Genomic DNA, 18,290 nt, shown 5'->3' with positions numbered 1-18,290 from the left:
ATCACAGTCCTGACTGATTTTCAGTGTGCACAGATTGTTGTGGTCTAAAGATTAATAAGCAACTTGAAAGTCATTTTTGTGCAGTAATTCATAATAAACGAATTCGGCATAACGGTGTTCATTCAATACGTGCAAGAATTTATCTGTACATTTTTAGCGTACACGCGTTTTTTTTTAGCGTACCGAACTGAACTACATTACCCATAATCCTATGCGGTTAGCACGTTCCTGTACGTCAGGTCGGACCACACAACCGAACAGGGGGAAGAAAGAGAAGACGGAGCTACAGCCCCGCTGATATACCATTCAAGCAGTCTTTATTACTTTATTCTAGTTATTGTGGTTTAAATCGACATAGCAATCAATCGCCTGGCCCTAGTTTGTCGACACACTTTCCCCCTGCCCCTGCACACTCACCGAAAAGAAAATGAGCGGCAGCGGGCGGCCCAGGACCAGCTCGTTTGCCGAACCGCCGGGGGCTCCGGGAGCAGCTGCTGCCGCTGCCGGAAGCGCCGTTGCCGGTGGAAGCGCTTCAGGAAAGTCCGGGGCTGCTCAGGCCTCTGGCGCTACTTCGACTGGCTTTGGAAACTTGAAGCTCGGCAGTAAGTGTTATTTTACTGACACGACCGATTAAGCGCTGCTCCGGCGCATATAAACGTCTACGACTATTGGTCAGTTCATAATTATTGCTCTAATACGAAAGATTTGCGCGGTTCCGTAAAATCAGCGCTAACCTACTTTAGGTTGCTAACGATAGCCTGGTTGCTAAGCTAGCCTTAGCTAGCCTTGTTTTTGTTAACGGGGAATATGGGACCAAGCGGCTGTGACTGTATGCTAACTCATGAAATATCGAGGAGGGCAGAGAAGGTGAAGAGCAAACCGGCCCTGTCGTGAAAAAAATAAGGGTTAAAGAAAGTGTTTGGCAGAAACCCGTTAACGAAATACAAATGTGATTCTTCTCGATGGATCATTTAGAATAAAGCTCAGCTAATTAACTAGCTTTGTTGGACCGGTGGTCTGCGAACATCACCCAAAAACAGCACCGGACTCATTTTTCTTGTTACACCGGCTAGGCTGTAATAAATTGAGCACTGTGGACGGATGTCTGATGTGGTCCTAATAAAACTAACGTGTGCTTCTATAGACGCATACGGTATAACTGGCTATAACGCTGCTATAGTATGAACAGTGACATACTGTTATACTGTAATCAGGAGGTGGTTCACGGTGAAAATATGACATTTCTGATCATTGTTATTAACACAACCCGCAGTACGACCTTGTTCTCAAGCTAAGCTTTGCATTTAAATTGACATTCGAGTCAAAATTGGTCTTGCAAAGCTTTTTGGAGCTGTCACTTGGTGTTAAATGCACCAATCCTTTTTGGAGAGATTTTGAATTTTATAGTTACGTCCATGAAAATTAAATTATTTCTGTACTATTCTTGTTTGTCCAATCAAATCCTCCCAATTTTGTATATGCTCCACCCTCATGGGCGAGGTCTTCAGTAGTAGCCCCATAAACCCTTTTTTTAATTGTGTTTCTACACACACACAGTGCTCTTATCCCCTGGTGGAGAAAAATGGTTGGAGTTGATTAATTTAGAAGAGGGTGGAGTTTGTGCATGTTAGCAGTTATGTGACACTTTTCAGTGTGAAGTTTTTCTAGCTTGGGGCTGTTCCATACTGGGGTCTTGCTATCGCAGACTGAGAAAGCAATTCTATCAGGGATTTACTTTTCTTAGTAAGCAATATCAATCTAAGCTAACCCTCTAGCTTTAAGCTTACAGTTTTTAGACACACGCTGGTCACTGTCAGTGTCACTAACACTTACCTTACATTCAAACATGTATCGCTTTTTGTAAACACTCTGTCCTGATTCTAGGGTATCATCAGGCAACATTTTGATATTCTTCCTGGTTGAAAAAAGACTCGCATTTCTAGGCTCGTTGTGCTACTCTTTATTTAGCTACTACATTACGCTAATGGTTTTGAATGGGCCTGGGGTGCGCCATGGCGTATCCCAACTGCTATTGGCTGTTGTTTAAGTCAGTCAAACACTTCACTATGTTCTTACACACACTTCCTGTTTCAGAAGGAATCCTGTCAATCAGATCATGCAAACTTGACCTTTCTTTGCTTTTCTGCACTGAAATGCATTATAATTTTTCCTCCCACTGCCTTGACGTAATACACACATTTTGTGCACTGGTGTAATTGTATTTATTGTAAGTTGGAACTATTTTATGTTTTATAAACCCATACAGTGTTATTTGAGCCTCCTATTGCATAGTGCATTGCATTGTGGAGTGTAGAGTGTGAGGAGGGTAACTCTTGCAGTCAATGTGGCGTAATATGTTAAGTGGATTAACAAATGTATAGGGAGATGTTTCGCGGGCTTGTTTTTTGGGCCGTTTATCCTTTGATGCAGAATGCATGTTAATGCGACTTCAGCCTTAATTTCCCCCTTTGCAGTCGAAATTTGGGGATCTTTAACACTTAGCTCGCACATCATTTTTGTGCACCTCTGTGGTGACGGCTTGTGTATTGTGAGCTGTTCATGGACGTTGCTTCCCCCCCCATTCAGTCTGTGTGCCCTTTGCAGATGCTCCTGTATTTTCAGCCATGTTTAATATTCTGTCTTCTGTGACGAGCAAGAGCAGCGTTGAGACACAGCCAGTGGAAATCAGATTCTGAGAGGAAATCGGATTCATCTGTTTTCAAGTGCAGCAGATTCCTGAATCCAGTTCTATCACCCGACTATTTGTGTTGGAGCGCAAGCTCAACATGTAAGCACAATAATAATGCCTCTGTAAGAAATGATCTGACACGGCAAACCCCAAAAACGTCAAAAACGTGATTCCTGCCGGGACACACAGTATTTAAAAAAGGGCAAAGATTTGCAATCGTCCCTATCTTTCCTCCTTGTTCATTTTTTCCATGCTAAGGCAGCTTTTTGCTCTTCACAGTCTTGCATGAGACAGCTTTTCGTGAGAAAGCAGGATTTGGGGATCAGGAGCCCTGCGTCTGGAATCTGTCCTGGTGAAAGGTTGTGTCGTGCAAGTGCCTTGTGTAGCGTGCACACCGCTGCGTCCACAAAACAGCACAGTGACTGCAAGTGACAAATGTCATGTAGCGTGGGCAGAACAGCGAGTCTGAGAGTTTAAAAAGGCATGAAGTCAACACTAGGCTTTATAAAGAAGAGTCACTGCAAAGCCATACAAAACTCTGATCACCTTTATCCTGTGATGAAACATCACAATCCTGATGTGGGTGGTTCCTCTTCCAGGAGAACAATGTCTTCATCTGTAGGCTTTAACATGGAAGAAAATGATTGGCAGCAGAGTTCTGAGAATATTAAACAGCTATGGGCCTGATGGCACTCTTCATCATCATCACGACATTAAGAGACATTTAAGAAATAGCTGTTGAAAGAATGGTCTTTTTTCCGTATGCATGTTCCAGCACAGCACCTTACTAATGCACCATTTTTCCTTTAATTTGTCTGTTGGTTGTCTGTTAAAAACTGTTTTTTTTTTTATTATTATTATTGTTATTTATTTGTTTGTTTTATTTATCGAGTCAGTTGTACATGAGATACATTTAGGGATGATCAGGATTTTTGATAACAAATATGCTTAATTGTGTAAATGGCTATGATTCATCAGACCTCTTACAGAACACCCATTAGAAAGGTTTAATGGTCAAGACACACAGCGATTGCTTCGTAGGCTGTGATGATGTATTATTATAAAGATATCTTTATGCTAGTCAGGCTTGCTGGCTGACAAAATGCTTCACTGTTTTATATTCCAATGGGATGCATGGCTGTAGGTTTAATGGCGGCAACTCTGAGACCTCTGGATTCAACGCTACGATGACAGAACATAATATATTAAATTCCCTCACATCCCCTATGTCCACTTCAGTGTATGACAGAACACTTCACATCATACCGGGAAAATACGCCAACTACCTTTTATATGGTCTGACAGAGCTATGTTTTGCTCGCTCTTCTCCTTCTATTGTGTACTTCTACGTTTATTCTGCCATATAAATTACTCCTATATATATAATCCGAACTGCTGTGCCATACATGCTTTTATTTATCCTATTCTGTGAAAAGGCTGTGTTTTTAGTGTGCTGTCCAAATCGCTGCCCATATTTTGATCTCCACATTTCCCATGTCTGTGTTGTAGGTGTAAATAAGTGCGAAAAATTGCTTTGGCTTTTTGCGTGCACTTTTTTTTTTCTCCCTTCCTTTTCCTCTTCTCACAGTCATCCCTACAGGGTGGGCTGACAGAAAGGATTGCAGATATACACCCCTTAGAAGATTTAGGTTCAATTCCCAGCAGTGCCATGTGTCGGCACGTCCCCGAGGGCATAATTGGCTGCATACTCAAAGGCTCCTCTCTTTTGCTGTTGTTATGCAACATGCCAACTGGCTAGGCAACCAGAAGCTGTGGTGTGCTTAGTGTACTGCTGTGACTTGTTTAGGTGCTCAGCCACACTGCATGACCAGTAAAGGCGTCATGCCGCTGCTTAATCTATGCCACTCGTATATAGATTAGGCTCGTTCGATATTGTTTCGCCCCTGCTAATGGTGGCCATCAATTTGGAGCCACCTAAAAAAATGACGAGAATTTCCACCATTTCAGGTATAGGGAGAGTTGAGGAGGGTATAATTATGTTGCCAGCTGTGCAGTCAGGAACTGCGGCACTCGTGAAAGCTCAGCTGGATGGTGGAGGCTTTCGCGGTTGTGCAGTAATGTGCAGAGGACCTACTTTTTAAAGAATTCCATCTAGTTGATTGTCTAAAGTCCACGTGTCGACATTTTCGCCGTATGGAATTTACTTTTGCAGAAAGCCAGAAGACCAGCTGCTACATGTCTAGTTTTATTGTTAAGAAATAAAAACTGCCCTTTGCTCTTGCGCTCTAACCTCCACTTTCCCTGGAAGGTTTTTCACTTGATTTTGGCACGTCGCTGTGGGGATTAGTGCTCGTTCAGCTTTAACAGCTTCAGACATTGATGTCGAGTGCGGAGGACGGGGGTTTAGTCAGACATCTCAAAGGTGTTCACTGAGGTTAAGGTCTTTTGTTCTGTGCAGGCCTCAAGTTCTTCAGCTCCAACTTTGGCACACCATGTCTTTATAGACCTCGCTTTCTGCTCAGGGGCAGTGTCATGCTGGATCGGGCCTCTTAGTTCCAGTGAAGGGAAACTGCAATACAGCAAACAAAGACATTCTGTACAAGTGTGTGCTTTGGCAACAGTTTGGGGAAGACCCACATACGGGTGTCATGGTCAGGAGTCCAGAAAACGTATTCGATCATATCAGTGCAGTACAGTCTGACCTTAAATCATGGGGCTCCTGCACAAAATGCATAAAGACTGACATGCCTGGTAATCTAATATAATCGGAATAAACATGACTGGGCATTGTGGCAGCGTAATGTCGTCCAGGGATGATGATATTGTTACGTCACACAAGCCTAGTGTAGACAATGTAGTCTGCTAATCTAATAGGGATCCAAGGAAGGACCAGGCTCTCACATGATGGCACGAACAATGGCTTCTAACTAGCGAATCAAGGCTTGCAGAGATTCTCCTGAGTCTTTGAAAGACTGAGTGAAACCAGGCATCATAATCGATACACATACATTACTGATCTTGACTTAAAAGCCCTTGTTACAGGAAGCGACCGTCTGCATAAAAAGCAGCCACAAAGGAATGAGTTGTAAATTAGAGATGTACTGCAGAAAGCATCCTCCGTCTGTCACGTCAAAGTAGCAGTGCTGGTCCAGGATCCTCACCGCCAGCTAGGAGAGACTGACCCAGAAACCAGCCTCTGAGGTTATCTCGGATATTTTGTGTGCGAATCCCAGCCCTGGATTCTCTCCTCCTATGTTTACATATGCAGAAGGGTGTGTTCCTGCTGCGTCAGTGATAAATCATGCACCTTGATCCAAGGGACCGGGTATTAACAGATACTGGAACTAAGCGTGTTGCATGGGGAGCTGCATGTGGCATTATTACGATGCAAAGACTCGGTTTGTCACGGCGTCCAAGTCAAAACTACAACATTTCTTAATACGGTGGATTTTACTTTCATGCCAGCGGTCAGGAGCATACGGTCAGACATGAAGCTTGTGTGATCAAATAAAATAAACAATTCCCGTTCTATTTAGTACAGCTGTGTTAAAAGTCTTAAACTTCAGTGGACACAAAGCAGGTACTTCGAGTTTGCAGACTATTAGAAACTAGAAGCAGCAACACATCGCATCCAAACCAATTTATTACTTATTTATTTATTTATTTTTACATGGGCCCCGATATTTACCATGTCCGCTAAGAACACACAAAACTTTCGGTTTCTGTTATTCTGACAATTAAAGCTTTTGCAGTGCTTTTTTTTTTGTAAAGATTTTGGATCAATTCAGTAAAACATCCACCATCTTCTAATGTTGGTTAATAATTAATATGCGAGAAAACTACGAATTAAATCACACTAGATCGTAACCAGTAATTGCATTTTGCAAGACATTTAATTCGTCCGTTTAGTCCGACCATCATTGCGAGACTAATTCAAGTGGCTTGTTGCACAGGTCGAGTGTGAAAGCAGTGAACATAAAGATTACTAGCTTAGAAATATAGCAGAAAAGTAGTCATTTATTTTTATCTGTAGCCTGAAAAAAAAGAAAGAAGCCATGTTAATTTTGTGCAGCTCAAGCTCAAACCGTGACACGTTTTGTGTGGTTAAAGTGCGGACGCTGCCCGAGCTGTCGCTCTCTGCTCGCGCTTGTTCAGTAGGAAGTGTTTACCTGATTGTACGCTCCCCTAACAATACATGCTTCATGAATAAAAGCTAAAGATTTGTGTGTCTCATCCCAGACATGTCCTCTTGCACCGCTTCTCTTTAATTTGTATATGCTCCCAATAAGTCAAATAATGAAAACGAACCAAATTGCTTACCACAGCTATGCAGATGACACCCAGATATACTTAGCCCTGTCCCCTAATGACTACAGCCCAATTGACTCTTTATGTAAGTGCATTGATGAAATTAACAGTTGGAATGCGTCGAAACTTCCTCCAGTTAAACAAAGACAAAACCGAAGTCATTGTATTCGGAAATAAAGATGAAACTCTCAAGGTTAATACACACCTTGACTCTAGGGGTCTAAAGACACAAAATAAAGTCAGAAATCTCAGTGTAATTTTAGAGTCTGACCTTAATTTCAGTAGTCATGTGAAAGCGATAAGCAAATCAGCTTATTACCATCTCAGAAGTATAGCCAGAATTAGATGTTTTGTCTCAACACAGGACTTAGAGAAACTTGTTCATGCTTTCATCACCAGCAGGGTGGATTATTGCAATGGACTCCTTACTGGGATCCCCAAAAAGACCATTAGACAGCTGCAGCTCATACAGAACGCTGCTGCCAGAATTCTGACCAGAACCAAAAAATCTGAGCACATCACTCCAGTCCTCAGGTCCTTACACTGGCTTCCAGTTACATTTAGAATAGATTTTCAAGTATTGTTACTGGTTTATAAATCACTTCATGGCTTAGGACCGAAATACATGACCGATATGCTAATTGAATATAAACCAAGCAGACTACTCAGATCATTAGGATCAGGTCAGTTAGAGATACCAAGGGTTCACTCTAAACAAGGTGTGTCAGCATTTACTGTAGTTATTATGCCACCTATAGCTGGAATCAGCTTCCAGAAGAGATCAGATGTGCTTCAACAGTAGACACTTTTAAATCATGATTAAAAACACATCTGTTTAACTCTGCATTTACTGAGTGAGCGCTGTGCTGCTTCACACCGACTACACTTTTTATCCAAATCACTTTTACTCCTGTTTTATTCTTATTAACACATTTTAAACTGTTTTTATTAACATCACATTTATTCTCTTTAATTGTTCTGTGTTTCTTATTTTTCATATATATTTTTTTCTCTCTTATAAATTGTTTTCTAATTTCTATGTAAAGCACTTTGAATGACCTCTGTGTATGAAATGTGCTATACAAATAAACTTGCCTTGCCTATTATATCGCCCCGAAATGATCAATAATCCCAACAACAAGGTGTCGTAGTAGTGTGGCTGCGGTGTGTACACTTCATTTTGATTTTTTTAGCTAGTACAGTATCATTGTGCACAATTCAACAAGACTTGTATCGACAGCTAACATAGTCATTGTGTCAGATATGAGAATCTGGGATTTTTTTAACCAAAGACACAGAGCATTTTGAGATGCACAAGCTTGTGGACACCTGCTCGTACACACATCGTGCTGAAAATGAAAGATCATTCTGAATCCATGGCATAGCACTCAATGACGTCCATCATAGAATCAGCTCAAAATCACAGCCACCGTCTCGCTGTGACGGATCTGATCTGTCACTACAGCGAATGGGTCGGCTGTCCTTGCTGCATCGTATAACTCTTTTTGTTCTCTACGTGCTCTAGGGGACAGTGGGAAGGTGACCACAGTGGTAGCCACACCTGGACAAGGTCCAGATCGCCCACAGGAAGTGTCCTACACAGACATTAAAGTGATTGGAAATGGCTCATTTGGAGTGGTGTATCAGGCCCGGCTCAGCGACAGCCAGGAGATGGTGGCAATCAAGAAGGTGCTGCAGGACAAGCGGTTTAAGGTAAGAATAATGTCGAGTACGTGTGCGTCGGCCTGGGAAACCCTTCATACGGTTATTATATGTCTTTACTCTTAGGCATGTAAAGTAAAACCAGTTTTGGAACACGTTAATGTTCCACTTACACTCCCAGATAACCGAGACTGATATAAGCCCTAAATATCTCTGCCTGTTTAACTGTCGTCTTTATATCGTGTCATATACTACAGGTTTTCCAGAACAGAAATGTATGTTTCTTTTCTAGTTACCCCAGTTAGGTGTAAACTCAGTCATTTTATCTTAAAATTGCTCTTGAAGATTTCAAACCGGTTCCTCTACGTTTGTAGCTCGATCTACGAATGTTTAAAAAAAGTAATATTTAATGCAACATTTTAAAAAATGATTTGAAAAGTTTCCAGTGGAAAATTATCACCGAGATACTCATCACTTGTTAGTACTTTGTTCTTTTCATTAGGTGATTATTTGAAATAATGCTTTACGGTAGGGTTTTTTTTTTTTTTTTTTGCTGCAGACAGCCAGAGCAAGGTGATAAATCATCCTTGAATTTAATTTTATTCTTGTTCATATCGTCTTAAATGAAAAATGCCCAAGTTTATTGTCAGAACATTTCTGTCACACATTTAGATGTTTTGCGAATTTAGCTCCAGTAACGTCTGACAGGTTTTCACAGAGCGCCACATGTACTTTTAATAAAAGCAATACTAATAACCTTTAATGACTAGTGACAAACTAACGGTAGGGATCAGCTCAAAATTGTAGCCTTGTGTTGTGTGTAACGACGTGCTGAACCTCAGGGTTGGTTATTTTGTGTAGATTTATGGTTCTACATTGATACCGGATGAAGTAGGTTTACACCGGTACCACTGACTCTCCGCTGATAATGACGTCCTAATCATATATATGGCAGGTTTTCGAGAACCTTTTCCTGTCTTGTATAACATTTTAAAAGCTCAACAAGTCATATTGGGTCAAATAGGAAGTTAAGTAATGGGGACAGTACAGTTTTTTTTACCTGCTTTTAACAACATAACTCAGTTTAATGTTGACTGGCAGCTGATATTTTGATGTTCCTCAGTTGATTTTTAAAAGCACCTCTTCAATAAAGCATGAACCTCTTTTGCTCTCTCTCTCTCCCTCCCTCTCTCTCTTCCTCTCTCTCTCCCTCCCTCTCCCTCGTTACAGAACCGAGAACTACAGATTATGCGCAAACTGGACCACTGCAACATTGTTAGGCTACGCTACTTCTTCTATTCCAGTGGAGAGAAGGTATATAAGCTTTCAGAAAATGCTGCGCTCTCTGTCTCAGTTTGTAACCGTCCATGTGATTTGATTATATCTTATTAGATTTTTTTATTTATTTTAATTTCATTTTCATTCGGACGTTTTATTCCATTTTAAAATGCAGATATTACGTTGCTTCCACGGTCCTAATTTTCTTTGTAGTCGGAGGTGAGAGATCATGATTTCCGTTTTGTAATAAAACATTATCTTTTTTTTTTCTTTCTTTCTTTCTCCTTCTCCTCTATCAATCTATTGTAGAAAGATGAAGTGTATTTGAATCTGGTACTGGATTATGTACCAGAGACTGTGTACAGAGTTGCACGCCACTTCAACAAGGCCAAGACCACCATACCCATCATCTATGTCAAAGTAAGTCCCAGCATGCCCCTGGACTTCCTGGACCTTGGGGGGTGAGAGGAGGACCTTTTTGTCAATATTTCCCCATGTCATCCGTTCCTCCCAAGGATCCCATCATGCATCGTGAAAACTTAGTTATAGAAGTTACTGGCTTCTGTATACTGAATGACCACAGTCTACATGATTTATAAAGATACAAATAAATAAATGCGTCACCTGCCAGAAGGTGAGTTTAATAGCAAGTATCAGCTGAACCGCATAGTAAAAGATTAAAATAACACGTGTGGTGTTTAACTTTCCTACCTCGGTTGCTAGGTAACCTGAAATAAAATCAACCTGTTATTAAAATGTACTCATTAATGGGTCAAAACTGCTTGGATGTAATCAGGCAGGCTGTGTTCACTTCATCAAGTGGTGAGTCGATCCTACAAAGCAGATAGAAGTAATGAAAACTCTCTCTGTGTCTCTCGCTCTCTCAGGTGTATATGTATCAGTTATTCCGCAGTTTGGCATATATCCATTCCCAAGGCGTCTGCCACAGAGACATCAAACCACAAAACCTGCTAGTGGACCCCGACACTGCTGTTCTCAAGCTGTGTGATTTTGGAAGGTTTGTAACACATGTTTGTGCTTTTATTTTCTACACATCAGAATAATCAGACTGCTGGATCGTTTGAATAGTCGCCCCCATGCCAAGCATTTTTTATTTTATTTTGACATGAATGCTTTTTTTTTTGTCCATTTTTTTCTGCATGTGAAAATCTGTCGCGTCTTATTGCAGCGCAAAGCAGTTAGTTCGTGGCGAGCCCAACGTTTCGTACATCTGCTCACGGTATTACCGCGCCCCAGAACTCATCTTCGGAGCCACAGATTACACCTCCAACATTGATATCTGGTCAGCCGGCTGTGTTTTGGCAGAGTTACTGCTGGGGCAGCCCATTTTCCCTGGTGACAGCGGAGTTGACCAGCTAGTTGAAATCATTAAGGTGAGAACGGAGATATGAACACAATGAACAAGGGGGTTAAGGGACTTTTTTTTCCCATCAGCGTAAACTCATGCCTCGATTCAAAACCAATCCTCTTCTCTAACTGCAGGTTTTGGGCACGCCAACAAGAGAACAGATCCGGGAAATGAATCCCAACTATACGGAGTTCAAATTCCCTCAGATCAAAGCGCATCCCTGGACTAAGGTACTTGCTTGACACTACGGAGTCAGAATGCCTTTTACACCGAGTTTATTATGAGAGGAAAGACCCGATTTTATTATCTTTCTTTGTGTTAAACCCCCCCCCCCCCTTTACTAAAACAGGATGGCAATAACCATAGGGACTTTTATATTTAGTAACAAGTTGGAAGTGATCACCAAACATGATGAGCTGAGGAGAAGGTACAATCTGTCAAAAATAATAGATCTAATACCCCATACCGCTGTTGTATTCATGCCTGCTCACCTCCCAACAGCAGTGGTGCGGTCGTATCCAGAGAGACTTTTATAGTTTTAATGCTGGAATATTTACTGACAAACTGTGTTGTATCTTGGATATGCCATGTGTTATTGAGTGGGCTGGTTACGTTCTCTTATTTATTTATTTATTTATTTATTTATTTATTTGCTGCCTATAACTCATTTACCTGAAAATAGGAAAGCACTCCGGAGGAAGTAGGTTGTCTGACTGATGAGGAAGCTTATTTTAGTGAGTTAGCTAGCAGAAAGGCTTCTGTTTTGTCTGCTGCATACTTCTATAGCTTCCTTTTCTGCGGCTCCTAGACACGTTGTGGAAAAAGTACTACATTGTTTGTTCACCTTCAGCGTTTACCTCTTTATATTTACCACACTGGACTAATATTAGATGTCTTCCATGATCAACACAATGTAGTTAAATGGAAAGCGAATGTGATTATAGGATTGTTAGTGTTTCCAGTGATTGGCTTGATTCTCCATTTTTATAGCGCCATGCCAAAACGGTCATTAGCATGACTTGTGTAAATAAATCTCAAAGATCTATATGTCCGAGATTCAACACTGCACTAAAGAATGATATATGATTCCTTTAGGTCTGAATAAATACCTTTCTTTTCCAGTGCTGTATAGGAAGTACAGTGTGTGCACGCACTGGCTGGGAGAGGTCACTGGTATTATCGTACCACGAGCAACCTATCACAGTGTATTTTGTAGGTAAAGGAAACCGAAGGCCAGCTTACTTCCTAGGTGTTCCATGTGCTGGATTTTAAAGTGGTGATTTTTAGCTGTTATGAAACTGTGCATCTGAAACTCCTGGAATTGACCATGTACTAATGAAACTAATTTGAGAAGATGCACAAGTATTCAGCCCTTTCACTTTAACACAAACCAATGGAGCTAGTTTGTCCTAAGAGAAAATTCCTGAAAATGAAAGGATGACATTAAATCCCTGGTAATAATTTTGTCTCACACTGAGTATGAGCCAATAACTACCTGCAAATGTAGTGATGGCCCTATAAATATAGAAAGTGATGCTCTTTCATATAACTACAGTCTCCCTTTTCTGTGTTCAGGTGTTTAAACCCAGGACGCCCCCTGAGGCCATTTCTCTGTGCTCTCGTTTGCTGGAATACACGCCCGTGACACGTCTCTCTCCGCTGGAGGCCTGTGCTCACGCGTTTTTCGACGAGTTGCGCCAGCCCAACGCTCGCCTGCCCAGCGGCCGAGAGCTACCTATGCTCTTCAACTTCAGCCCTGTGGGTCAGTGAAATATACAAACTTTCAATATACTAGTTAATACATACTGAATTCAGTTAACGTTAATTAGCAATAATACATTGAATACAAGCTGACATATTGTGACTGAATAAGTGACATTATAAAAAAAAAAAAAAAAGCGCTCTGTTAGGAGAAATTGGAACAAGACTTAGCACTTTGTACGCAATAAATTTGTCACCAAAGCGCGGGGTCTTTAGGAGCATCTTGCAGTTTCTCAGTAATATGACAAGCTGTTTTTATTTCATGCTTAAAAGTTCTTTAGTAGTACAATATCACCTTTCACACCAGACCACATTATGCCACATTTACTGTACATTTGTTCTTGAGAAAAGAGAGGCTGTACTGAAGTTAATTCAGTTTCATACAAACTTAACAAGAAGTTAAGACAGACTGGCCTGAAGACTCCTCATTCTTTAAACATAACTTCCTTCCTTCTGCTGCAGATAATAACTTCACCAGAAGCTAGAGATAATTATAAGAAGCTAATTATGAAAATACAATCTGTCCTCAAGCCAGAAAGCCTGAAACTTTACAGTGAAAACCTGGATTTGTTTACTTTAAATAGCATGTTTTTCTTTTTTTTTTTTTTCTGGCTAGTTTTAGTCATGCCAGACTTAAAAAGTGTGTGTTTGTGTGTGTTTGTGTGTGTGTGTGTGTGTGTGTGTGTGTGTGTGTGTGTGTGTGTGTGTGTGTGTGTGTGTGTGTGTCTTTCCCTCTCAGAGCTGTCTATCCAGCCACAGTTGAACCCCACTCTCATTCCTCCTCATGCTCGGTCGCAGACGACGCCTGTTTCTCACGGTACACGGCTCTCACCATACCTCTGGGTTCTAATAAGTCTGTTTGTGTGCATGCATGCTTTGGGTTTGCGTGTGCATGAATGTGTGTACAAGCATGTATATTTGTGTAAATAAGCGTGTTTTTATGCTCATGTGTAACGAATGCTCTCCGTGCTTGCAGAAGGCAGCATGTCGGACAGCTCAGCCCAGTCCAGCTCTGCACCGGGAGCCCTGAGCAACAGCTCCTGAGCATTACCTCCGAGTTACTTCACCGTTCTCCCTCATCTTCTCCTCCTCCTGTCACTTGTCCTTCGTTCCAGCCTTTCCGAAGCTCCAGAGCCCGAATCTGTTTCGCGCCGATGGCGATCCCCTTTGTTACACATTTAGCATTCTTCAGGAGAACGTATTTGTTTTTTTTTTTGTTTTGTTTTGTTTTTTGTCTGTTTTGTTCATTTCAGGTAGACTTTGTCCTTGATGAGGTTTGCAGCTGTGTGATTTAAAGGTAAAAGAATGGTTTGTTGAGGCGATTCTGACCTCTAGTGGCAGGAGGAGATAAGTAGATTTATTCCCCTCCCCTTTGCTGTCTGCTCTGTGTCTGTGGAGGTCCAACCTTTTTATTAAGTTTTAAACAGAACTACACCTCATAGAGCCACAACATGCAGGTGTATTCTATTATTTTAGTTTGCTCTTAAAGTGTAATAAATTTTAGCTGTTTTTTTTTTTTTTCTTCCTTTCTTAAACAAGACCATGTTCTTGATATGAGTGTGGAAGTGTTTTTATGGAGCACCTTGTATAAGTTGCGGACTTGTCTCCTTGCCCCGAAATCTGTTTAGGGAAAGGACAAGATTGCATGTTTTTTTTTTTGTTTGTTTGTTTTTACCCTAGGTGAACACAAGCTCAGCCACTTTTCCGTCGTCGATTGGTTAAAGTTGAAATGGCTCTACGTAGAGCTTATCTTAAGTACCAGATCCTGTCAGAGTTAAACATGCTGGTGTAGGGTCAGACTTTTCTTTTACATCCTCGTGAATGTTAGTGATAGGGATGGAGAGGGCTGATCCTACAGCAGTATTGTTACTTATAGCCCTTTATAATTACTGTATGATTTTTTTTATTATTATTATTTTCTTTCTTTTTCTATTCCTCCAAGGATAAGCGTGAAGTCCTTGAACTCATAAAAAAAAAAAAAAAATGTAAGCACGCACACATTTTTGTTTTGGTGCCCCGGCAATATCCTATCCTACAATTCTATAGGAGTTTAGATCAGACAATGATTGTGTGTGTGTGTGTGTGCGTGTGTTTCAGTAGAGTTAGAACATTTGAATATTTAAATGGCTGCTGATCTGTGACGAATCTATATCATTGTAAGTATCATAGAGCCCCACACTCATGCGCACACACACACTCGTGTCCCTCCACTCCCACCTGGAGCCATCCATCTGTCCCCCTCCATCTCCTCTTCTCTCACTGCTGATATGTAAATATCATGTACCTTTTACTTTTTGTTATTTTTGTTATCATTGTAATTCTGTTCTTATAACTTGATTTTTATTTCTAGTGGAGTAGTGCTGGTTCACGTAGTGGCCAGCCTTTGCTCTGTCTCCTCGTCTGTCTTTCCGTCTTTCTTTCTTTCTTTCTTTCTTTCTTTCTTTCTTTCTTTCTTTCTTTCTTTCTTTCTTTCTTTCTCTCACAGTGCTCTCATTTGTACATAGCATTTCAACTTCTCTCTCCTCACACCTGCCAAGGGAGATGAGGGGGGGAATGGAACAAAACTGAGTCTCGCTCTCTTTCTATCTCTCTCTCTCTCTCCTTCCCTCTGTCGCTCTCTCTCACCCTCTCTCTCCCGCAGTCCTTGTTCATGTCCTCCCTTCCTCATAAATGTTATTTTGAATATTTTATTTATTGTATTGCAGACAGTGTTTTTTTGTTGTTGGTTTTTTTCTTTTTTTCTTTTTTTTTCTTTTTTTTTAATGATCTGATGGGGTAGAGACTTGTGTGTGACCTGTCATTAGAACAACATTCATATCCTAAACTTGATATTATCTTGGAATGTGTTCAAGAAAATGAACATATTGTCTGGAACATTTCTGTGAGCGTCATCACGATGAATGTTCCTAAAGGTGCAGGCACACAGATGTGCACGAATGCTAGATAAACGTGGACTGCTTAGCCCATTCAGGACATCCAGTGAATGGGTTAAGTGAGGGAGAGGGAGAGAGACTGTTTTTGTTTGTTGGTATAAATAAGCTCATTAATAAAGTGATGAAAAGTGTCTCTGCCAGTGATTCTTCTCATGCAGTGTAATTATTTTCACACACACACCTGGAAAACCTGCACACTCATGCAGTTATCTCATGTGGCAGCATCGCAATGCAGAAAAATCATGCAGATGCAGGTCAAAAGCTTCACATTTGTGTAAACAGTCTCTAGAGTTTACACAGGATGTTGTGGAAAATAAAATGCATTGAGTGAGAGAAAGTTCTGTGGTGGAACCGCCTTTCTTGGTAAGAGGAAAATCAGAAGGAGAAAGAGAGACAGAGATAAACTACAGTAACTCATAAGCACTCGTTACATATGTGGTGAGCAGAAAAGCATCTCAGCATGCACAACACTTCAAGCCTTCAGGTGAAATCCCACATCAGAGTCTTCTCCTGTGAGCCATGAACAGGAATCTGAGGCTATCATGAGCACAGACTCGACCATCTGATAACATCCATGCCACAAACTCAGAAATCTAGTTCTCAATGGAATAATTTGTAAAATTGCATTAAATTAGAAAAAAATGTAGAATCAAAGCATTTTCAATAGTGGCCTCAGAGAGCTGGACCTCACTGTGTGTGTGTGTGTGTGTGTGTGTGTGTGTGTGTGTGTGTGTGTGTTTGAGTGAGAGCGAGAGAGATGTAGCACCCTTAATTACACAAATTACCTATAATTGAACTTATTAGCTAATTACCAAGCCTTTCATTATGTAAAGCAAAAAATCCAGCTGTCTCACCAGCTTTCAGTTCCTAAAAGACTACTCGGCTAGATAAACTGGTAGACCGTCATTTCCAGCCGGTATAAATGAATAAAAGGTGAATTACTTAAGGTGAATTAATGTCTTTAGGTCACATTTGTTTGTTCAGAAGAGAACTGAAAAATTCAAGTTGCTTTATTGTCATTCCTCTATATCGCTTGTATACACAATCTGTAGTGTTTATTATTAGCATTACTTCTCTCAATATAATGTTTAATTTTAGTATATTATGTTATTCATTGCCAAGCTTTTTTTTTTAAATGCCCAAATACAAAAAGCTCCATCAAACCATAACACGTCACCAACATCTGCTGCTATTACAGTGAGTGTATTGTTTAACATGTTTTTCTCTTTTCTGTGTTTTGTACTAGAATTAAAATAAAATACAAAGTTGATTTCAACAAGCCTGGCTAATTTTTTTTGTCATATTCAGTTCCACAAAGGAGGCTAATCCAAATCCCAATAAGTTACTAAAGCAATACATGCTTCTGGACAAACCTGCCTAAGCTAAGCTCTAGACATTCAAACTTATCTTTTCACAATTCTATATGTTTCATGTGTTCTTATACATTTCCTTTTTTAATAACTATGACTATTTTGTTTACACAAAATGTCATTTAAAAATAATACAGAGCTTTTATCGTCTTTTATTTATATCAGATTTTCGATGTTGTAGACATAAACATTGTTGGTATTTGGTGGCATTCTGCTTTAACTGGGTCGGTCAAACACTTGTTATAGCCTTCCATAAACCTCTCATTATGCTTTACTGGATTTTTTGCTCATTCATCCTTACCTCCATGCTCAGATATACTTTATCATTTCAATCCCCAAATCCATAGGTTAGGGTTTGTGATGATCACTCAATACTTTGCTGTCGCTAAGCCATTTTCCTGCTGAAAGTCCCAGTTGTAACTTTCCCGGTTGGTGCCTCAAAGGTGGTGCTTCAAAGGTGGGGTTCAAAGTGTCTAAATTTAGAGAGATAGATACATACATAGAGTACATTTCATAATTTTATCCAGAGCGACTTACATTACCTCATTTTTTTTTATGCAACTGAGCAATTGAGGGTTAAGGGCCTTGCTCAGGGGCCCAAGAGTGGCAGCTTGGTGGATGTGGGATCAAACTCACAACCTTCTGATTGGTAGCCCAACATTTTAAGCACTAGGCTAACACATGCCATAGATAGATAGATAGATAGATAGATAGATAGATAGATAGATAGATAGATAGATAGATAGATAGATAGATAGATAGATAGATAGATAGATAGATAGATAGATAGATAGATAGATAGATAGATAGATAGATAGATAGATAGATAGATAGATAGATCAAAAATAGACAGTTAATGGTAAATAAAATATTTCATAAATCTTCTGCTGATAAATAACTGACAAATAACTCTGAAAGACCTGGAATTTGAATTGTTGGTTAACAAAATACGGTAAATT

General features: G+C 40.4%; 1 protein-coding gene across 2 annotated transcripts; it reads left to right on the top strand.

Moving 5' to 3' along the window:
* Nucleotides 1-213: 213 nt before the first annotated feature.
* Nucleotides 214-16,105, top strand: gsk3ab (glycogen synthase kinase 3 alpha b). 2 transcript variants are annotated; one of them, XM_027147434.2, is made up of 10 exons: nt 214-602; nt 8,484-8,671; nt 9,851-9,934; nt 10,208-10,318; nt 10,786-10,916; nt 11,088-11,292; nt 11,402-11,497; nt 12,843-13,029; nt 13,768-13,845; nt 14,008-16,105. In XM_027147434.2, exons 1-10 carry the CDS (start codon nt 428-430, stop codon nt 14,070-14,072), a joined length of 1,320 nt encoding a protein of 439 aa, XP_027003235.1. In that variant the 5' UTR covers nt 214-427; the 3' UTR covers nt 14,073-16,105. The 2 variants fall into 2 exon arrangements, with proteins under 2 accessions (XP_027003235.1, XP_027003227.1); XM_027147426.2 differs by having other exon boundaries at nt 14,005-16,105.
* Nucleotides 16,106-18,290: the final 2,185 nt, after the last annotated feature.

The sequence above is a fragment of the Tachysurus fulvidraco genome, chromosome 3 (assembly GCF_022655615.1).
Source record: "Tachysurus fulvidraco isolate hzauxx_2018 chromosome 3, HZAU_PFXX_2.0, whole genome shotgun sequence".
NCBI classification, from domain to species: domain Eukaryota; kingdom Metazoa; phylum Chordata; class Actinopteri; order Siluriformes; family Bagridae; genus Tachysurus; species Tachysurus fulvidraco.
The sequence above is the reverse complement of the archived record's forward strand: the minus strand, read 5'-3'. Positions and strand labels throughout refer to the sequence as shown.